Here is a 23,750-nt window from a genome sequence, read left to right as displayed (position 1 = left end):
TTGCTACCAAATACTGATTCGGTATTTGGAATGGATATCCCCTCCAAATACCGAATTGGAATGGTATGTATTCATGTTTTGCGGCAAAATTTCAGCTGCAAAACATGAATCATTATGAGACAAAAGTCCTGTGCACACGTTTCTATGTAATGGGTTTTGGAGTAAAAAGCAAATTTCAACACATGAACTTGTGCAAATGATGCAAGTTGAGACCTTGGAAGTTTCAGCAAATGGATTTATAAGTCCATCCAGATCTGTACAAAGTACATTCTACCAGCCGAAACGTGTTTCATCACAACGTGTTACAATTGGGACTCTTCAGGGCTGTATATAGTATAATGGGCAAGGGTTCCGGTGCTTGTATTCAAAGGCAGGATAAGTTGCAGTCTTATTGTATGTTAAGTGATGTACAATTAAACATCACATACGTTTCAGGGTAAAAGAAAGTAAAGGACGGGTCCGTCCCTCATGGTGCTGGAGCTGTGCTGGTTGTAGCACGTCTCCTCGCTTGTTCTGTTGTATCCGGATACAAGGTCTCAACTTGCATCATTTGCACAAGTTCATGTGTTGAAATTTGGTTTTGACTCCAAAACCCATTACATAGGACTTTTGTCTTGTTTGTAAGTAAGTGTGGACTCTCATCCATACAAGTGCAGGGGTTGTTTGATATGGGTTTGTTCTCCCCTGACCTGTTTGCACCGTATACTCATCAATCACAAGTATATCTCATACACGCACAAGCAGGAGCGCCATCACTTCCTGTGAATAAATCTAAACCCATCACCGACACATTATGAATCTTTTTATGACTAGAGAATTGTAGTGGGTACCCATTCGCAAATGAGAAGCGGGCCATTTGGACTACTGCCTACTCTTTCAAAAAAATAAAATAACGCTTTTTTTAAAACTCATCTTGTTTCTCTTTAAGGAAAACAGACTACAATTAAAAAAAGAAGAAAATATTGCTCTATTAAAAGTAATCACAGACCAGGTGGTCTACTGATCTCAGCAGGCCACCATCCCTGTGATGGCTGTGATTCTAGTGGGTCACAAATTGTGACATACCTCATTAATATTCATGAGGTAGGTCGATTTGCAATCCACAAGGAATCGCTATTTTAAAATAAACAGTTTCATACATTAGGAATAACAATTTCTTAATTGAGATTGAGATAATTGCAATTAGGAAATCGCCATTCCAAATGTTAATGCATCTGGCCCTTTGGTCATGTAACGCAGATGGAGCCATGTGGCCTGCTCGAGGCATACTGGTCAGGCGGCTGTGAGCGAGGGACTTCACTCGGACTACAGGCTGATGTTACCTTGGTTTTTGGGGGGAAGCATATCTGCTCAGGAGGGCACGAGAGGTCACTTAACTCAGAACACCAGGCATATTTGACCTTGCTTTTCAAGGACGAATCCGGAAGGTTTAAATTTTTATATTTATCAATGGTGGTGCGAGAGTCTGGCCTGACCTTTCTCCGGAACCTCCCACCTTTGAATCATTTGTATAGTGACAGAAGGAGACGTCTGGGAATGGTGAAAGTACAGGTAAAGTTGCAAGTACGAAGAACAGTGGCTCACACCAACGTCTTTTAAAATGAAGGGGTGTCTGGAATCAATCAATCAATCAAGAGTATTTGTAAAGCACGCTACTCTCCCGCTAGGGTTTTAAGGCGCTGCAGGGGGGTGGGGGGGGGGGGGGGTGCTACTGCTTGAAAAGCCAGGTCATGAGTTGCTTCCTGAAGGAGAGATGGTCCTGAAGGGAGTTGTAGGTTTTGCTCCAGGTAATTACGGACGAGGGATTTGCGTATCTGAAATGGACCAGGCGTGACCTATGTCGCACTCCTGACGGCCCCCACAAGTCTCGCAGTCTTCTTCCATCAGTGGTTGCACACACCCAACCACTGATTCACCCAATCCTAGACTGTGGCGCATAGAGGGTTGGAGGAACTTGACCCAGTGTGGTCACTGCTTGCACTGCACCGACCGATGCCTCACCCGGATTGGCTAATCCCCTTCGCATCGTATGAACGTTCCTCTGCCTGCCCTAGGTGCTGAGACCTGTCGGGAAAGAGTTCTTTGTTTACTGCTGACCCGGGGCAGAGTAGATGATGCACGGGCCTCTGCTGAGCAATCCCAGAGGGTTTACGGCTGGATCCCGGCTGCTCCTCGGCTCCGCACAGGCCTCTGGTCATAAGGACGCTCTGAGGTCCCAGTGGCACCAAGAGAACGGTGTTTTCGGAATTGTGGCTTAAGGGCTGAAGTGTAACACCGGGCGGCGGGTGTATAATAATTGTTTCTAGTTCAAACGGATCAAAAGCTTTTAAAAACGTGGCGACATGTTGTCGCGCGGCACTTTACAAAGGTGAACTCGTCACATTTCATTGCTTATTTCGGTATTTGATTGTTCATCTGGTACTACTGAAGTTAAATGCTTGCCCAGACACTATTACCACCTAGACAAATTATAAAATAATGAATTAATACTATCAAAACGGGGACTGCACAATTTTCCTTTTCTTGCCGCATTATTTCGTGCTGCTCTGCCGCATTATTTCAGTGCCCCCGATGATAGGTCGCGCTTCATAGTGTTTGCTGTGACTTACTTTTGAGGTAACTTGGTTACCCTGGTTAGTCTCGGTTCCTTTCTGCCCCTCATTAACGGCATTTTAGCCTTTTGACCTCGGCCAGTGCGCCACTGCCCTTCGGCTAGACGTGCGCTATACAATCGCCGCATGCATTGCCACATCTGTAGTCTATCCTTCAGGTTTATTCCTACCACTGCTTGCTGTCCGTTCCAAATGCTCCATTATTTCACTCTCGTGGGATTATGCAATCTCGTATTTTGAGATGGACTCTGCTGTTCTGTTGGTGGCAGTAGTATGTACACATTTGAAATGTACACTCCTTTCTCGGTGGTGAAATTTAAGATTAGATAATTTCCCCCAATCCGCCCTCCCCATTTCAATTTAAAACTAGCCATGACATCACTTGCCGACTATGGCTGCTGCGCTGTAGACCTACTCTGCGAATGTTATCCTGCGGAGTCCCCCAATGGCTGCATTCAGAAGTGCATTCTCGTAGGACAATGTTCGGCGCTCGCCGGTACGTGGTCTGTTAGTTAAGTAGCAGTAACGTGTCGAGTCCAGGATAATCTTCTTGTTCGGGATATTTGACTGCGTGTAACATCACTTAGGATATTCACATTACGGGAATTCGCCTGTACAGCTTGCATGGGCGTCCGCAGGCAGGGGCAAGGAGGGGCGCTTGGCCCCCCCCCCCTGGATCTCCAGTCCAGTGCTGGCCTTACTGGTGCCAGCACTGCTGAGTGGTGCGGGTTGTGGCTGGGCGCCATTCTTTTTTTTTTTTTTTTTTTTTTTGTAACGCTGGCAGTCCTGCAGCCCGGTGTCACGCTGCGCTGCTGGACTACGATGTTAACAAAAATCACCCTAGTGTTGGTGACGCCCGGTGCGAGAATTTCTGTTGGTGTCCCCCAATCCATGGTTTCAATTTGAAAAAATAAGTGCAGGTGGCAAACATTTTTCTCAGGAGACTCCCACACTTTCCACAACTGGCATTTTAAAAATGTTTGCAGTGTTATATAGCACAAACTCGACCCGAAATGATCAGAGTGTTGTACATGAGCACCAGTTGCATTACAGACAAACACACAGGGAGATTACATGATAAGCCCAGAATCACAGGTTTTTTGAGCCCCTCGCCAGACTGCAACCTGGTTCCCCAGCTTCAAAGTCAGACGCTCTAGCTGTTAAGCCACACCATGGTCAACCTGAACCAATGGTAGCAGGACTACCTGCATAGACTCTGTCCAAATTCAGGATGTGCACCTGATCTGGTTTGGAAAGTGTAGAAGTGGGTTCGATGCCTCTGAGGATATTTTGAAAAGTTTATTAAATAGTTCCTATTATAGCATATTTCTCTCAAATTTGCTGAAAAGACAGACTCTGAAATAGCACACATCAAACATATCAATACTTTCATTGTAAGAAAATTAAATCCATACAGGTTAATCAGGTTAAATAAGATCAGATAGAACCAAGCATTATGCTCAGTGGCTACAGGTTGCACAGAGCCGAGTTGCCCTTGAAGAGACAAATGTTCCACAGTGAAAAGGCTTAAAAATTGGCACAGAAAGATCAAAGTGTGGGACTCACTTCACATCTGGCATGCAGCTCAAAACTCTTATATTATTATTGATACTCCGAACAGCTCTACTAATAAACTAGAAAATCTAAACTGAAGCACTCCTGTTATTCCAATGTTTAGGCCTAAACATATTTGTGACAATACACTTCAACTTTGAAAGTAGCACAGCTCTATTACAGGACCAGTTACTCAAACCTCCAGGGATGCACCTCAACCGTGGCACGCAGAAACCCGATATTCCAGCACTATGAACCTGCACAGCTCTGCCAATACACTTCATTTCTATTTTGCAGCAAACCCTGCTACACAGGTACTTGGTTTGTCCCATTCTCCCCAAGTCAATACTTTGAGAGACTGTGTCCAAATTAGTTCCCGCTGCAATAACCAGAACCATAACAACAATGCCAACTTCGTGACATCGTGTGAACAGAAAGTGAAAAGTTCAAACCCGCATCCACCTAAATCCAGGCGACAATGTTGGTTGCTGATGTTCCTCAAACTTTCTTCACCACTACCAATTACTCTACATGTTTTCTATCCCTGGTATTGATGCTGACTGTATCCACTTCTCATTGTGGCAGCATTAGAGGTCCATATCAGGTGAACATCACCCCTTGCATGTACAGCACCAAACCCACACTAATGCGCAGTTTCTCATACTGACTATAGGGTTGCAAAGAGAGTGAGTCTGTTCTGTTGAGTTCACAGAAGACCCACCTGTCGTGCTGATCAGTGCCAGGAGCAGGAATTCTCTTAAACAGCCTGTTAGCTACACTATCACCCTGCTCCTTCAGGGAGAAGTGGGTCATGCATGGGCAATGACTTGGTTCAAGGTGTAATGTGGATGGTTAAAGACAACATAAAATGAGGTCGCAGATATGGCACAAAGAAGTGTGCTACACTGAAAAAGCCTGGCCCACCTCAACTGAGTCTGCCCAGCCAATAGAGGGAGGCTCAGGTGTTATGAGAACAACCTCACACAGCATTGCTTTCCCGGCTGGATAAGCAATGGATGTAGGGCTGGCTTCTACCCAGTCTAATGACGTCAAGAGAAGTTGAGGAAAAATACAGCTAAATTAAATTAACTTCTTATATGGTGCATTTTCCAGTGCAACCCACTTGCTATGTAAGTGAAAGTGTGCTGGTTCTCAAGAATTAGTGTCAGTGGGTCACCTGTTGCAATCAAGCTCTGGAATCACCTCAAGGCAGGGCCAGTTAAGCAGCTATAGAAGTGTGAAACTGAAATAGATTGATTTGGCCGGTATCACACAGTTTAATCAGTAGGCTAAACTGGACTTGTTCTTAGTCTGTAAGTAACCTACAGATCACATTTCTCCCACTCTTGGGGATATAAAAATATTGACTCTCAAAAGAGATTGTACAGAGTTGATACCGTACTTATATATTTATGCATGGCCGGGGATCAGTAAAATGACTCTACTCTGGGCATTGTGCAAGTACAGTTCTGATGGTTCCTAACCTCGCAGTAGGTTGTATGCATGTCACATTTTGCAAGGAACTGATCTGTTTCGCTGCTGTGGGTTGTGAGTTTTGCCAGTTCTACCGTTATTATGCCTGTGTTCAGCTGTGGGGATATCCAGGTTTGTAGGCAACTGATTGTATCAAGTATGGGATGTGCACACTTTCAGTTTGGTGTGCGTCTAGTTTCTACCCATCTATGAGTTGAGGAGACGCACATTTCTGTAGGTGTCTGGTCTGAGAATGGAGAAAGCAATCAGAAAAACAGACGGAGATGTTAACGTTTTGCCCCCCTCTGGAAAAATTTCTGCGGACGCCCATGACAGCTTGTGATTTTACATGCAGTCTACGTCAGTTACATAGAATCGTTTAAGTTGAAACCTGAGTGCTTAAGCAGTGTCTTATTTAAGTGGTGGTGCGCGAAAAAAAATTTATATAAAGACTTCGCTTTAGGGTCTTCAAATGCTTTTTTGGACCATATTCGCGAATGGCATGCGTGCAACTGGAAGAAGAGGGGTTGTGTATTTTTCTGGCTATTGCTTTACAATGGCGCACAAGATAAATGTGTAATGAAGCCACAATGTAATGAAACCTGCACAATATTCTGCACCGCACCCTATGAAATTCCCTCCGTGCCGAGACATTCGAAGTTCTGCTTCATTTAAACAGCCCCTTAATGTCTATCGGCGTGTTGTCCTGAATACACTTTATGGCCGCGGGTCTGAGGTTTGAGGAAGCAGTCTTTGGAATGCACAGTAGGATCACAGGAAACACAGGAGAAGTAAAAGAACGGCTTTATTCATACAATAAGCCCCCAGTGCTGGCACCGAGAGTAACACACCGGAGATTCGGGGAAGCCATCTCTGAACACTGGATTCTAAGGGAGACTCATCACTCGAGGGCACACAGGAGGCCCGAGACACAGGCATACATGTAAGTGGGACACAAGGAAGAGACGAAAGAGTAGAGACAGATCTCGAGAAGAATACAAACAAAACGCTGATAACTAGAATGCCACAGTCCACATGGTTTGCTTATCTCTGGTCGATCGCCGAGATCTTCCAGAGCCAGGGGTATTTTACTGCTCTGCCCTTTCAAGCCACATGGATTGCTCTCCAGGCAAGGAAGGGGGCCCTCAAACCCCACCTTGCAGTGTGCCACACCCGCTCCGTTGAGAAGTACCCTATGCGTAGTAGGATTGTGGTATGGCTCTATGCTCCCAGGCCACGAGTCCTAAGAAAAAGAAGCTAGGGGAATAATAAAGGTAGGCAATATACAAGTGACCTCATGTGTGACATCCCAGCGCATGACATCGCAGGCTGACAGAGGAAGAGGCATCACAACCCATGATCTCACAATTTCAATATATTCAATTCAATATTTTTTATGATTTAGAATTCCACATAAAATACATGATTAAAACACAATTCCATACAACAAAAAATTAAAATAAAATAATTTATGCTAAAAACCTACAATTAAAAGAGAACAATTTTTCTGTTCACTAAGCTATGCTCTACAGTGATCAAATTAATTTCAATGCAAATGGTCTTTCAACATATACAGGCTTCTTTCAGTTGCAGCACGCTATGGATTATCGGGAAAACCTGATTAAGTGAGGTATACAGAAGAATTAATATGCGGATGTAATCCGAAAATATATATCAAACAACTCACAACAATTAAAAAGATACACATATTTGGTTGTAAGCATAAAAACTTAAGCATAAAGGGCTCTGTACATCTTCTTTTGGAGAAATGATCCCAATTAATACTAGCAGCAAAAAGTTTTTATAAAGTGCTCAAAAAAGTGCTGATGCTCTAAGCATCCTCTACGGAACACTCTTTACCAATGAATAACTAGCAGCAAAAGTATCTCATAAGGTGCACATAAGAACTTAAAAAGACGACTAACCCTCCGAAAAAAGTGCAAGAGCTCTGTGCAACTTTTTGGGAGATTATTTCCCAACCTCCCCCAGCAGCAGGGTAAATGGTCTAACGTAGAAGTACTATAAACACTTAAATCACCGTAACATTTTACGATCTTAATAAATATTTAAAAATTATTTGAAAAAGCGAAAATTTTTAAAATACATCAGTTCGGTTGGGGGTGGACAGAAGGCAGTTACAGGCCTGTTCTGCTGTAGAAATATTATACTTCAGAAAACCAATCCTTAAATATCTAGGTCGTATTGAATGAAGTGCAGGGCACACAATATAACATGATTCAGATCTTGTATACCGCAATTACATAGCTCACCATATCTTTCATTTTTGGGAATACCCTCCCAGGAACCGGTTACAATTCTTAGAGGTAATAAATTCAATCTTAATAACAATCACCCTCCGTACTCAGTGTTTCAGGTTCCATAGGACATACGGTTGGGGATTTTTAACAATGGTGCTCCCAACAATGCAATCCATCCTTCTATTCAATGAGCACAGTTTCAAATCTCTTTCACGAGAAACCACAGATATGGTTTTCTTAATTATCTTCTTTAAGGCTGTTTTACATAAAACCACTGCCCCGTCCATATCTAAACCAAACATGCTTAATGCTTTTTAAATAATTTCTAAAAATAGCACTTTTCCCCAACATGTTTACAAATATTTCCCTGTGCAACGCTGCCCTTAGTAAATTGTCAGAACCGTTTATCAGAGCATTACACCACCTTAAACAGGCAGCCATTCATAGCACATATGTAGAGAGAAGACCAAATTCGAGTCTAAGCGCTGCGATCGGCGCTGCACGGTTCAGATTACATATTTGACGCCAGATCTTTCCTTCCACTTACTCAAATTTGGCCCACTCATGCGCATCTATTGTTTCGCTAGCATAATTCAAAGTCGGTGGGATCTTTATTTTATAAACTGAAATAATGTGTGAGAAATGTCTTTTTCCACATTGCATGTACAGGCGATTAATTGCAGAGGCTTGTGAAATCGCTTTACCTTTGCAATGATCCATGTGTCTGTTGGCTAAACACCTGTTAGTAAATATTTTTCCTAAATATGGGTAAAAGGTTACTACTTCCAGTTTTTCCTTTCCCAGAAACCAATTCAAATTTTTTCTAACCTTACAACCTTGATAACAAAAAATCATAACTTTACTCTTAAAAATATTTATTTAAAAAAAAATACTCTTCTGTATACCTAACTAGCTCTGTCAATCGTCTTTGCAAACCAATTGGTGTTAAGTCCATTATTTTTGCATCGTCTGCATATAACAGACAACTCAGTTTTAGGTTACCTACTTGAGGAGAGTCCCCTTTACTCTGTCCTACACTACTCGGCAGATCATTGATGTAAATAGAAAAGAGTAAAGGGGTCAGAAGGCACCCCTGCTTCAGCCCGTTATGTGTGCTCATTTTCTTTGAGAGACCTTGTGTCCCCCCCCCCCCCCCCCCCCCCCCCCCCCCAATAAAACTTTTGTCCAGGTCGAAGAATGGAGAGCAATTATTAATCTTAGGAGGTTCCCTGGAATCCCCATTGTAACCAATTTCCTCCACAGCGCCCCCTGATCTACTTTATCGAACGCTGTGGAGAAATCTATAAAGGCTGAGTACAATGGGACCCCCCGACCCACGGGATATTTTTCAATTAAGGTTTGCATAACAGAGATGTTATCCAGTGTGCCACTATTCTTGCGGAATCCTGTTTGTTCCAAAGGTATATAATTGTTTCCGAATGCCCACTCTTGCAAGTGGCCAAGGATACTCTTCGCAAACAGTTTCCCCGTTGCATCTAAAAGGAAAATTTGTCTAAAACTGGCCGGGGATTTTTTTGGGCCCTTCTTCTATAACTGGACTAATATACTTCCCTTCCAAGATTGTGGGATGTCCCCATTATTATAACAGTGGACAAACAACGGATGTAAAAATTTAGCCCAATCCTCACGGTCCTGTTTTTATTATAGCCACAGGAACGTCATCTGGCCCCATTGCACTAGAGTATCTTGCCCCCTTAATGTATCCTTCAATCTCCAAACATGTCGGTGCTCCTACATCACCCCCGTTAAAACAGCATTAGCGACCGCCTCAAACTGATCAGCAAGTTGATTTGGAGCATAAAGTTGGGAAATATAAATAAACCATTTGGTTTCTGAGGTTAAAATGGGTTCTGATTTTTCTCTCCCATCACAAAACTTTGCTATCAATGCCCAGTACTTTCTAGTATCCCCAGATAAAGCCACTTCTCGTAAATTGACCCATTTTTCGTCTTCAACGTGCTCCGATCTGATGATATTTTCCTTTTCCGAACCTGTTTTAGCCTATATATCTCTCTCTGCCTTTGTAATCTGGGCTCTTTAAATTGGTCCCTCATTAAACCATTAATCTCCTTATTCAATTTTTTAATTTCCTATGATGTTATTACTATAGGGGGGACTCTCACACCTTGCTTATTTCTTCCTAATCTTCCTAATTGCTGCCAAAACCCTCTCATACCTCAAAACCGGGGTCTCCGAAACTTGGGCTAAAAGCAATATTCTTAAAAACCCTCTCAAAGTTTGGAAGCGCCTTATATGATCAACAAGTACGGCCATTATTTCGAGAATAAGTGACATTTTCATTCCTCTGATTCCAGAGTTCGGGCTTCACAATCTTTATAACCATATTTACCTCTAGAATGTTATGGTCACTCCACTTTGTAGGGAGTACCTTAAACTGTGTGCACACACTAAACAGTTGAAAGGAAACTGCCATATAATCAATTAAAGAGTGGCCGTATGTCCCATTAAAAGTATAAGCTGCGGGAGAATCCTCAGAGAATCTACCGTTTAAAAGTACAAGGTCAAGATTCCTAAGATTTTTCAGAAGGGATAGGCCGCGTTCATCAGATTTTAAATGGGCTGGGAATACAGACTCTGGGATAGCCCAAACCTCCTCCAGGTCCGAATGTGAGAAAGACAGGACTGCACTATTACTTAGCTTAGCATTAAAGTCCCCTACCATCATTATACATGTACATTCTTCAGTATTACCTAAACTTTGCACAAAAGTGCAGATGGAGTCGACCAATGGAGTAGACTCCCTCCCTGGGGGAATATACACATTTACCAGCAACAGAAACATCGCATGCCCCAAGTTATCTTTTCCTATTTTCAGCTTTGCACAAATACAGCAATTTGAGGGATGTTTATATATCACAGGGTCCCATGCTATGTCGCAGCTTAGTAAGATGGCTAGACCTCCACTTGCATGCCCTTTTACAGATTTTTTTGCTGTGCTGCAGTATACATAAAAGTTTTCAAGCTGGAACTCTTCCCACGTCTCCTGGAGACAGATTATCTTGGGGTCTAATCCTACTAAAGCTTTAAGCTTCTAACTAGATTTTCCTAACCCCGCCACATTCCATGATATAATGGTCCCCAATTGGCTACCCCTGCTCTGTGGGCTTTATGATGGATGTTTTTGCCCCATTCAAAGTACCTGCAACCCAGCTCCACTTTGTCACATCATCTTCTCCGTCTGAACTAGGAGCCCACCGAACCTCAGGTGCTAAAATATTAATTTCTCCAACACCTGTTTATCTTCCTACTTTTATTTCCATGTCCTCATACTTTATGTGGGTGTTTACACCCTCATACTCAATGGAGCCATTCCCTTGCACCTGATAAATTGATCCAAGACTTTTGGTCGGAACGCTACAAGGGACTACACTAGGATCACGTCTATTCCTCTTCTCCTAAAACCATCAATGTTTGCTAAAACAAGTGCTTTTTGAAGTAATAAGCTGTATGGCTTTGCTTCCCCCCTCCATTGCGTTTGCACTTAGGTGTGAGGCTCCAGATAGTTCTCAGCCAGGATACTCCATTGAAAGGTGGCCTGATTGCCCCGAAACGTCAGCCTTTGTTATGGCCCCAGCTGGAATCTGATAAGTTCCCTCCCCACCTACACGTTGCTGTCCGGAACGTGCAGGCGCTGCTGAATATGTCCTGGTGTCTGAAAATTACACAGGGACATGTTTAGCAATTTCTGTGTGGCCCAACCTCCTGGCAGGGTAGACTGCGTCTACCCAGTGAAAATTGTTGGTAGACCCCCATCTACCCACGTGTACTCGACTCGTGCCCTGCATGTTCCCACTTATGAAGTGCCTTGTCTAGAAATTGACACCTGAAAATGAACAAGACAAGCCTGCGGTCAGCCTAAGCGCCAGCTACACCCATCACTTCTGAAGTTCCCTTTATGTATAGTGCTTCCTACACCTGACCAGGCCCTTCAAGACAGTCGCTGGGCAGCAGGTGCCTTCACTCTTTGTAGAACGAGGGGACATATCCGTTGAAGGTGTGGTCACCAGTGTGGTGCAAATGGGGCTGCTGGCTATTGGTTTCAAGCCAAGAACGCTTTAGAAGAGGAACAGAAAGCTGAGCTTGAGCAGTTTAAACCTGCAGGAGGAGGCAGGGATGTAGGAGAAGAAACAGACAGAAAATGGAAGAAGAAAAGAAAATGGAGATGTGAGAGCAGTTAAAAAAGAAATTGAGAAGAACCGAAGGTTTTCTGAAATGAAAAACTGAAAAAGAAATAAGATGGAATGAAAGGAAGAATGAGTAACGTGAATAGTTGGGAAGAAAGGGTACAAGTACAATTCACATTAGAGGTTCCCCGCCAGTTTAATCTGTTCCCGTTTGTTTACCCCCTCTAAAAACATTTCTAGAGGCGCCGCTGGCTTTAGGCCAAGTCAAGACACCTACTGCAGTGAAGTAAAAGCTGCTAGTGACCATGCACAGTGGGCTGCAGTGTCGGAATATTGGAGACTGGCAAGTCTTGGTCTGTGGAGTGGTCCAAGGGTATTCTGATGAGCAGCAGCTTAACGACAATGAAGACGGGTACGAATTGCCATGTTTTGTTATTAACCCGGGTCGTGAGCACATTTGCAGTATATTTTGGAGGTGAGGGTTGAATTGGAGAGCGGTATCAAAAATTAAAAATAGGCTGCCCATGTCTGAATATTTTAAAATTGTTTAATTACTTTTTTATTTCACGTCAGACATTACATTAGATACTTAACAATAAAACCACCAGTCTTTTGGCATTGAGGCACTGCTTTTTAAGAGCTTACTAGAAACTGTGTCGCTTCGTCCTGTTGAAGGACATAGATTGCTCTTGTGAAATTTTCTCTGGCTTTTAATTTACATTACTAACAGTGTTTAGTATTTTATAAATCCCCTTACAACCACAATCCGTGTTTGAACGGTAACATCTAGGTAAAAACGTAATTCTGCATATATAAGAGTACAGCAAGTTATTTGCCATGAATTGCATTCAATTTCTTAGGGTAAACCCTACCTACTGGTCGATGCCCAATGGGGGGAAGGGGGGGGGGGGGACCAGGGGGGAACCGAAAATAGGGACCATTTTAGACCTAACCACTAGATAAAGGAATACTGCACATCATGTGAATTCCCAAAAGTCTTCAAGCTGCTAAACTATTGTTACAGGTAAAATCTTTCCTTCTTTGTCGTACTTTCAATGTGTTCACTGGTTCTTGGCAATACCCACCTACCACTGAAACCTCCATATTCTTGGTATCGCATGTGCTATTGTGCTATCTACTTGTGCATTTTGTGAACCCGATTTGAAGGGAGTCCTAGTTCTCACTAGTGTTGATGCCCCCGGGTAGCCTTTCGTGATATCCAGGCAAGCTGGTCTGGTCTCATTGGAAGGCCAGCTGGTTCTTGAGAGGAAGGGTTGTGAGGCATAGGTGACCGTATATAATCCATTTTGACTGGGATTAGAAGCTGCAGCTGTCGGGGAAGGAGAAGGCTGCCTCCATGTAACATGGCTCTATATGGCTCATGCTTTGCCCAGCATGAACTTATTAAGACAATAATTTGTGCTTACACAGGTGCTCAACTGTTGCCTTGTCTGCCTTTTTTGCAGGAGGGATACATATGACTTCGACGATGACTGCGACAGTCTGACATGGGAGGAGAACGAAGACACTCTGCTGCTCTGGGAGGACTTCTCCAATGGTAACCCATCCGTAGAGGTCCAAACAGAGGTGAGTGGGTATGCATGACTAGGGTAGGTGAGAGATCTATGTGTATTTTTTTAGCAGATGCTTCCATAGAGGTACAAGAAGAGATCTGTGTGCTTTCGGCTGCGTGTGGGCTGGAGGTTGGGGCACGTAATGGTCCACAAGCATCATATGGATAGCCTGCTTCTGTTTTGCCAATTCTTCCATAAATGTGCAGGCAGAGGTATGGGTGCTGAAACGCATGCGGACCTGGATAGGGCAGAATGAGTCTGTGTGCATCAGATGGACCAGATGTTTTTACAGTATCCCTCCACAGGTGCAAGCAAAGGTACATGTCCCTGAGGTCTTTGCATGCTGGGGATGGAGGTGGGGTGGTGGTGTTTGTCGTGAAAACATACTCCATCCTCTGTAGAGACTCTCAGAGAGGTATGTGTGCTTGTGAACTGGTTGTAGCACACGGATAGGCTGTTATCAGTCGTACAACAGTTCCAGTGAGAGATGAGTGGGGGGTTAGGTGTGCTGTGGTCCTTGTGTGGGGGAGGGGCAAAGGGGTCCATGAGTATCTTTTCGAACTGCAATCCTGTCAAATAAATGTAAGTGGGGGTTTCCTGTGTAGCAGGTTCTTGTTTGTTCAGCCCTCGTGCTGCAACCATGTAGCTGGCGTCTCAAATTTCTAGTCCTTCTAAGCAGGATAACTTGTGGGTATGCACTTGTCAAGGTCTGAGCAAAAAAATGAAATGCGTCCACTCCAGTTGCATGCCTTTCTGAGATGTGATTGGGGTTTTAGGTGGAGAGCAGGTGTTGGACTTGGGTAGATTCAGGTAGGCTGCACTTGCATAGTTCATCCTTTCCAGAAAGGTGCAGGTGTAAGTCTGTGTGCTGGTGTCTTTGTATAGCCTGTGTTGCAGGGTTTCTGCTCATACACAGAACTGTGCACAGAGACCCAGGACATCAGTGAATTGTGGTGGACCAAAAAAACTCACCTCCGTATCTAGAATCCCTAACCGATTAGCATCAGTGTCACATTAGCTCTTCGTCCTATCGCAAAGGTACCAATGATTAGAACACCCAGAACATGCAACTTAGGTTACTTTCAGGAGTGGTGGGAATCAAGGACACTCTTTCGTTATATTCTCATACCAGTCCACAACATGGGTAAAAAAAGAGACACAAAGTTTAAAATATTTATTTTAACGACGTGCTCTAAGATGCAGTATTTTTGCGAGCATAAGCAGGAATATGATTAGAAATAATACGATCAGCATTGTTACAATTCCAAAAAACACAAAAGGAGAAATCATATTATAATGATGGTGGAAATAGATACTATAGTGCCTTGTATGCCACCCTCCCTAGCAAGGATCTATGTTTTATATAATATTAGACGGTCTCGTAGGCTTGAATGGGGAACCCCATACCTCCAAGATTAGCGGAAGTGAATCCCATCTGCAATAGTTCTCTGTCTCTCTGGAAACTGATTTTCTTCAGTGTGTCTAAATCATGCATGCAGGGTGATATTAAAGACGCCAGAATTTCAGCTAGCTGCAGCTGCATGCATGTTATGTCTAGAGCATGAGCCGATCAGCCCGAACAACACCTAACATTGTTCATGATAACCTTGGAGGCTTCTGCACTCACAGTGCAGACTAAGGTCAAGCTGTACGTCTAGGGACGTTGAAAACAAGCCAATCTCATGTGAAGCAATTTACGCAGCTTAACTTACAACAATAGTTACGTATAGTGTTGGGTGCAAAAGCAGCAAAAAGGTAAAATGGCGTTTAAACTTCTAATAAGCCAATGCTAACATAGCAATGTGCACAAGTAAGGCCCTGCCTTCACTACACCTCCTTTTTCATTTACAGTGGATCCGTACAGATGCAAGTAGGGGTTATAGTGTGCTGTGTGATCCTTGTGTCTTAGGACAATGGGAAGCACTGGGGGACCACATGTATTGCGTTGACAGGCTGCTTCTCCAGCTACAGCCCTTCTACAGGGAATGCAAGTCTGGGTACATATCTTGTGCAGATTTATGTTTATTGGCTAGTAGATGAGGGGGCCGGGGACCTGTGCGCCAGTCTCTCAAAATGATCGTTCTGTAAACAAAGGAAGAAGTTTGCGCTGGGTCTTTATGTGGCAGATTTGTGTGCTGGGACAGGGGTACCCTCTGCAATGTACAGGAAGGCTGTATTTCCACATTACAATTTAAGGCTCCCAGTTTTCCGGTTTAACTGATCTTATGTAAACACAGAAAACAGTGCTTTCCGTCTGCATTAACTTGGAAATCTATAGAAAACAAAAAATACAAGCAATAAATCCCCTTTAGAGTGAACTTTGGTGCTGTGAGGTGAGTCAAATGCTAGGCCAGTAGCTGTGCGGACTGACATTCAGCGGTGTTTAAAAAATGTACATTGTGCGGGAAGGCTGTGTTAATCCTGTTATAAAGGTGCATGAACAGGTATGTGTATGCCTAGGACTCGTTTGCTTGGAGTTTCTAGTTTCCCAGTGGGGCGGGGAGGAAGATCTTTGTATGCTGGGGTCTTTGTGTAGCTCATCGATGTGCTGTGTATAGAACTTCAATCCTTCGGAGAGGTCAGTTTTGCATCCCTGGTGTCCTGACGCAGCACGGTACTCTTTAATGTTCACATTGGCAGGCGGCCATTTGTTTCTCTTTGAAAGTGACCCTTTGGTAGCAGCAGATTTCTGCAGAGCGCGGCAAAATGCACTTTTTGCTGCTTAGTAATTGTCGGATGCCTAGACTCATGGAGTATCTAAATGCCCACCTCTTTCCCCCCACATGGACAAAAGCATTCATGAACATGCTCATTGCTTTGACCTGCTGCAACCTACACATGGCTTAGGGCCCAAGTCTCTAGGATTGGAGTTAGATTTGTACATATGGACTTCAAAGTCTTGGCAGTTCAAGGGAATGGTCGTGGAGGTTGTCAACGTGATGAGATATGTCCAATGAGTATATTTCAGTTAATTACTCAAATATTGTAAGAAAAAACAAGAAAAAACGTTGGTGCTACCCACTTGGCTCCCTTCTCCAGACCACGCAGATCCTGGTTGGTCTTTTGCTGTTCCCTTGGTCTGGTCCCCCTGCCTCTCCCCCACCCCCAATCTCTAGTGCTTGCCTATGGCGTTATGAATTAGCTTTCTAGGGTTTTAAGTGCAGCCCACAGGAAATTGCGTGTTCTTGTGGGGGGGTTGGTATGATTGACATTGCTTGTTGAATCAAGTGTCTACTCCGCTGTCGCGTCTGCGGAAGCCCTCTGCGTCTCCTCGCCAAGCAGCAGCTCTTCAGCTCCGATGGATCATATGAGCCCAGGGGACCGTGCAATTCAGTTTGAGTCCAAGAAATCAGTCTGCAGGCGTGTTTAATTTATAACTCTCCATTATCGTGTATCATGTGGCACGCTGCAGCTCTGCAGAGAGGGCAAGCAATTTGCTGTGGCTGCAGAATACAGAATGTTTTTCACCTACTTTGCTTTTGCTGTGCTGACGGGTGTCCTATTGATGATTTAGTAGCTTCAGGAGACATGGCTACCTAAATATGTAGATTCCATGGGGTGGGGAGGAGTAGTGAGATGGGGGGTTGGGCATGGTGCTGCTCAAGGTGACGGTTCGGAAGAGTCCATCGGGAGGCTATGATTTCTGATACTCGATCTTGGGAAATGCTCAGGAGGCACTTAGCCTACCTTCCTTTCTCCCAGCTCACAGCCAGGTGTGCAAAGGCATAGCTTCAAGTTGGGTGCTTGGGGTGTTACACCCCTAAGAAATATGATATTTAATAAATAGTTGCATACAAAAGCTTTCAGTCAGGTATGATAAAGTGTGTCAGATTTCAGCTGGAATTTTAAATATGAAGTCTCTCACTCGCTCTCAATCTCATACACACTCACACTCACACTCACTCACACTCACACTCACACTCACACTCACACTCCCTCTCACTCTCTCTCTCTCACACACTCTCTCTCACACACACTCTCTCTCACACACACTCTCTCTCACACACTCTCTCTCTCACACACTCTCTCTCTCACACTCTCTCTCTCTCACACACTCTCTCTCTCTCACACACTCTCTCTCTCACACACTCTCTCTCTCACACACTCTCTCTCACACACACTCTCTCTCACACACTCTCTCACACACTCTCTCTCACACTCACTACCCCCCATTTGGGAATGGTGTACAAAGAAGTTGCTTCGACAAAAGAAACTAAACTGTTTCAGTAGCATCCGATACATGAATCCAATGTTAAGTGCTAGGGGTGGGCACAATTCCCAATTTCCATCCTCGGTCAGTAGAACTGCTGGGAAAGGGAGGAAAGCAGGTCAAATGAGAGTTCCTCATTCTGAGCATTGAGCAGTGTGAGGAATTCTGCCTCCCGTCACTGTCGGGGACGGGTCAGTGAAATTAATCTAATGATAATCACATTAAGGTAGGTTCCGCACACTGCTTTTCACAGAAACTTCCTCATCATTAGAGATCGTGTGGCCCTTGCCTGCCAGGAGGATCCGGCAATGTACACAGATTGCTCTTTGGGGGGAGTTGCTTTGAAGTGCTCTGTCAGTTATGTACTGGCAATGTAGTTACCTTAATGCAGTTATCATTAAAGTAAATGCATTGCCCATCCACTCACTGTGCTTTAAAAAGCAACTGTGCTGTTCGAGGTTCTTTTTCCTAACCGTGGATCAAGGATAGCTGCACTCCGCAGGCGGAAAAAATAGGCAACATTTCCAGATTAGTCTCGCGCATGGGAATTTCATGGACACATTGTTGGTACATCAGCCTTATGCAGTGGGTAAGCAAGCTAAGTGGTGATGGGGGATGGGTGATACCTGTTGGATAACTGGGCAAGACCTTTTTTAAGGGGCATGCCTGTTGGGCAGGTGTACAACCTTGGAGTGTCGGGTAAATGAGGTAGATTATCTTGACTTGTCATATGTCACTCGGAACCCATGTCATCCCTTCATAGTGGATATGATGTGGTCTTGCAGTATAGGGTTGATGATTAGCCCAGCAGAATAATTATATGTCCTCTGGAGCTTCGAGAGATAATTTGACCGGCAGCCCAGGATAGCCCCTGGATTCCAGAGATGCCTTGAAAGGAACATTATACTAGATGACCTGTTATGCTTTTTAAATACTATGAAGTGATCGTAATAACTTGGTTTGATCTTTGAGGATGGCCTTTTCTTTGGTGCAATAGGAAACTTAAGCATCCTGGTCATGAGATACAGGGCATATAGCTCTGGTTATAGTGTAAGGTGGTTTTCTCATTCCATAGTCCTGTTGACCTGTTTGTAAATCATGAGGTCAAAGATGAGTACTTTAACCATGTCACCAGAAGCTCAAGGTGGCATTATTACTCATTAAGATTTTATTTATATAGAACATGTAAAAAATATATCATAGGCTCAACACTGATAGAAAATCTGTAAGAAATAGTGAAATGATGATAAACCCTTAGCTTTCTGGATTTTAAAACGCAGCTATTTGTTAAATATAACAATAGCCACACACTCTCGTCAACCTTTTTCCCACTCTTTTCTGTATTTGCTGTTTTTCTATCACTCTACCATACATGCAAACCAACTAAGTGTAATATGCCATTGTTGAGTGAAGAAAGAGGCCATAACTCACAAGAGGTGGAGCCTCAAATAGTTCATGTTAGGGAAAAGTGGCTCAAAAAGTCTAATAAATACGTTATTTTTGGCTAATCTTTACTTTCGGTTATGCTGTTGTCTTTTATTATCCTGTGTAGAAGTTTGAGACAAAAGTATGTAACTAGATCCAGAGGTTCTTCTGCATTCTATTTCTTAAGTTACTTGGACTCCTTAAGCTGTCATATAGTAATAACATAGGATTTTCCATTTGCAATGTAGTAACATGTAAGTGACTGGATACTAATTCATTCACGTGTTCCAAATAACATGTCACTTGTTCAAAATAACATGTTTTATTGCACCACCTTTATTTTTTACTGACATTGGATGTGCGTCGGTAAGGAAGTGTGTATACACTCACATAATATATGATTTATATTGTCGCTGTTGCTCACATTTTAAATTTCACTTACCACTGAAATGGTCTGTTTTGACTTCCTTGACCAACATTTGGTAAATAATTAGTAAATCTAACCTGAATGCACTATGTAGATCTCTCCAGACGGGGTCAAGATAATAGTTTCTATTTCAAGGTCCATAGGACTATATGCTCTCTCATACTGCAAAAACGACACCAAACTTGCCATAAAGATAGAAAGCTGCTGTTCATTTGGCAGCAAAATATGTAAATTAGAACGCCACATTTTTGAAATTCCAACCAGCCCCGACCTCGTTCGATGTTGGTTTCAGACCCTCCCAAAAACTCATATGATCGTTCAATTTAAAGGGCTCGTGTTCAGGAACTTCAGCAGGCTCTGTTATGTGGCCAGTTGGATTGGGCTCCAGCCAGTCTGCAGGCCTGGTAATACGATCAGAGTCTGCACATGACCAGAGGCTGTGTGCAGCAGGCATATGGGCTACACAGAGTTCACAGGTCATGGCCATGGGCAGCGCCTTGAGTCGATGGATACTGTGCATAGCTGTATAGTTATTGTGCGGCAGGCTGTGGGTTCAGAGTATGGCCACAGGCAGTGTTCTGCAATTAGAACCACCTGCACATGTCCAAACGCAGTGTTCAGTGGGCTCAACGGAGGGCTATATGGATTGGCTATCTGGATCCTATGTGCAAGGTGACTGCACATGAGTGAATTTTATGATCAGCAGACCCACTGGCCAACGGGAGTGGTCGTACGACGTAGGCCATGGCACATGGCCATTCCGGGTGCCCAGAGCCTGCTCTGCACAGCTGAAGGCTCACTGACCACTCTGTGCTGCTGAAGTCTGTGGAAAGTGGATATATTTGGAGTGAATATCGGCTGTTTACAAAGACCCTGGCCTTACACCGTGACCAAAGTGCATAAGCAAAAGTTTTGCACAGACTGCTCTGCAGCCAAGAGTAGTGAATGCAGGACCCGAGCACAGGCCTTGCCCTGGCCAGAGTCGGCAGTGCATGTCCGAAGGTCACTCACAGTAAGCTGTGGGCGGTGGCACGTGAACTGGGATCAAAAGATCATTACACAGTAATTCACAGAAAATGTTTAATTTTTTAAACGATAGCTATAGTGTGATACTCCAAACTGAAAAGTAGTGTTATTAAAAAATCCATTGACATTCTCCTAAAATGCTTAATTAGAAATCAGTTTAAAGTTACCAGCAAGCAAAGCAATCCTAATGCCCCCCAAATCAGTTCTCAGATTGTCACAGGTAACAAGGAAATAACATCAATTATGTCAATGACGCTGTTTTAGGAGGTGGAGTTCTCTGGTCTGAAGTGCATGGCCCTAGTGAAGGCTAGGCCCTGCAACCACCAACCACCACCCACCTCACACTGGTCAGGATGGAATCATGCCTGTTCACCTCTCGGGGTAGGCGCTTTGAAAGAAGGGCATGCCCTTCCATCAAAGGGGATTGGGCACTCGGTATTGAAGTGCTTGGACTGCCCAAAGACCACGTTGAATGCTCCCATTGCATATTGGTTTTAGTCGGAATGAGATATGGCCTCTGTAGCCATAGACCATCTGTGTGAGGTCATGAACCCTGCCCAGGGAACTATGGTTGCTTACCGTGGCCGGCAAATCTGAGTGCTTTATAGGTTTTGTATCATCTCACCAATTAAAGGTTTGGCGAAGAGATTTTTTTTTTAATATTGTACCATAACTTGTTTTTAAGCGTTTGTGCGTGTGTGCTTGTGTGTGCTTGTGTGTGCTTGTGTGTGCGTGTGTGTGTGTGTGTGCGCCCGCGCTTGTGCGTGTGATGGATGATGTCACTTACATAAACACTTTCATAAACCAATCACTTTCATCTCAGTCTTTCTTTTTCATGTTTCAATTTTGCCATCACTTTATTGTGCTAAAATAAATAAAATGATTCTCGGCGCAATAAACGGTTCTTGCAATCCGTACTTTAGTAGTGAAAAATTTCTCATTTTCAATTTATTAGTATCGTGGGCGCAGCTCAATAGTGAATTCCGTTAGGTCTGTAGAAAACGCTTTTCTTGAGCTTTTAATTGCGTCGAGAAGAATTTTATTAGTTTTAGCACAAAAAAAGTGATGGCAAAATTGAAACATGATAAAGGAACAAGAAAGACTGAGATGAAAAGGATTTGTTTGTTTATGCAAGTGACATCACCTGCGGTTGAAATGCTGTGAGAGCAGTCGAAATGCGTCCAATATTATTGGCAAGTGTTGCTAATTAAAGGGATATTTCCTAAGGACTTGAGTGCGGGCTTTCTTTTAAGTGAAGGAAAGTTTGTGCAGTATTAAGAGGCGTATGCGGTATCGCCTATTTTCTGCACCACCTATGATTTGGATGTAAGCAATCAAACCGACAAACTTTTATATATATTGCCTTTGGGACTTACAGTCCATCTTTTTGGACCCCTCCCTTTAACTGCCACCCGATCATGTGATGCAGTGCAGTCTACTAGTGTGTGTGTTTGTGTGTATATATATATATATATATATATATATATATATATATACACAACGCTCAGCTTTAGAACTTGTTTTCCAAAGAACCGCACTCGTGGAACCAAAGTTGTCGGTGCTCACACCATAAGGATTTTAATCACAAAGTTTAACAGACGCGTTTCAGCATCAAGCCTTCATCAATATAAGGCTTGAAGGCTTGATGCTGACACGCGTCTGTTAAACTTTGTGATTAAAATCCTTATGGTGTGAGCACCGACAACTTTGGTTACACGAGTGTGGTTCTTTGGAAAACAAGTTCTAAAGCTGAGCGTTGTGTTATTGCGGGCGCCCATTACCGCATACCGCACCCACCCGCGAGTGCCTCGATTCCCAGTGGGACAGGGAGCGTGTATATATGTATATATATGTATATATGTATGAATGTGTATATATATATATATATATATATATATATATACACATACATACACTCTGCTCCTTCGTTGTAGTGAAGTGTCTTTCTAGAAGTTTGCACAAATAGATGTTTGATGTTTGAATGTGTCTATCTTTGAACCCAGAATAAGTCTCGTGTGTCGGCCCTGTGCTTGGCCTCTTTCTGGTCATCCAAAGAGGCACACCGATAGGTTATACCACAGTACTAATATACAGCATGCCTATGGACAAAGGTCTCCTTCGGAATTCATTGATATGCTAAAGGAGGTCTTTGCGTGATTCGTGCTAAGCTAATCCTCTGGCGCCGCTGGGTGTTGTAACTGAGCCCCCAGCCCACTGGCTCTGTGTACTAATTCACTTCTTTCATCATCTATTTAGCAGGAGGAAAACCTGGGAAATTTGATCCATGAAACCGAATCTTTCTTCAAAACAAGAGACAAAGAATACCAGGAAACAATTGGTCAGATTGAGGTGAGTGGACCGGGTCCCTGGGAGGGGTGACAAAGGGAATGTGATGCTTGTGTAATGTGCTCCAGGACTGGTGTGGGTACCAGTGAGTGCTCGTAAGGCATTGGATTGGCATGTAACTAAACCAGTGACATTATTTTGAGGGCATTTATTTTGAGTTTTTCGGAGGCCCTCGGTTTGCTGGAATATCAACTGCCCATCAGCTACGATATGTTGCAAATGGGAAGGTGGCGTCTGAATCGATGATGTAAATGGATACTGTATAACGACAAACATAAATAGTCATGCACAGCATCCGAAGCAGTCTCAGTCTTGCAGCAGAAGAGAGAAGTAGGATATGAGAGGGAGGGACCTGGTCACGACATGGAAGCATGACATAGTGCTGCAGAAAAAAGTTTGTTGCCGAGCCGTACATCTCTAGCAATCGGAAACTGGTATTCTAGAATGTTCATTGGCTTGATAGTGTGAGTTGAGATGGCCCCTTTAAGGCTGTTGGATGTGAAGTTTCAATTGCAAGGGGTGGCGGCTTGTGCTGCTGGATCAAGGGGTGGCGACTTGTGCTGCTGGATCAAGGGGTGGCGGCTTGTGCTGCTGGATCAAGGGGTGGCGACTTGTGCTGCTGGATCAAGGGGTGGCGGCTTGTGCCTCTGGATCAAGGGGTGGTATCCTGTGTCTGGAG

General features: G+C 43.7%; 1 protein-coding gene across 3 annotated transcripts in view; it reads left to right on the top strand.

The window, feature by feature from the left end:
• Positions 1-23,750, top strand: part of IFFO2 (intermediate filament family orphan 2) — a 154,036-nt gene that overhangs the window by 109,342 nt on the left and 20,944 nt on the right. For 2 of the 3 annotated variants that reach the window (XM_086921703.1, XM_086921701.1), the window contains 2 exons: positions 13,530-13,650; positions 22,982-23,074. In XM_086921703.1, the coding sequence (XP_086777829.1) occupies positions 13,530-13,650; positions 22,982-23,074 (214 nt within the window). The remainder of the gene's footprint in view (positions 1-13,529; positions 13,651-22,981; positions 23,075-23,750) is intronic. The other variant, XM_086921702.1, reaches the window with a different exon arrangement.

The sequence above is a fragment of the Lissotriton vulgaris genome, chromosome 5 (assembly GCF_964263255.1).
Source record: "Lissotriton vulgaris chromosome 5, aLisVul1.2, whole genome shotgun sequence".
Lineage (NCBI taxonomy): Eukaryota > Metazoa > Chordata > Amphibia > Caudata > Salamandridae > Lissotriton > Lissotriton vulgaris.
The sequence above is the reverse complement of the archived record's forward strand: the minus strand, read 5'-3'. Positions and strand labels throughout refer to the sequence as shown.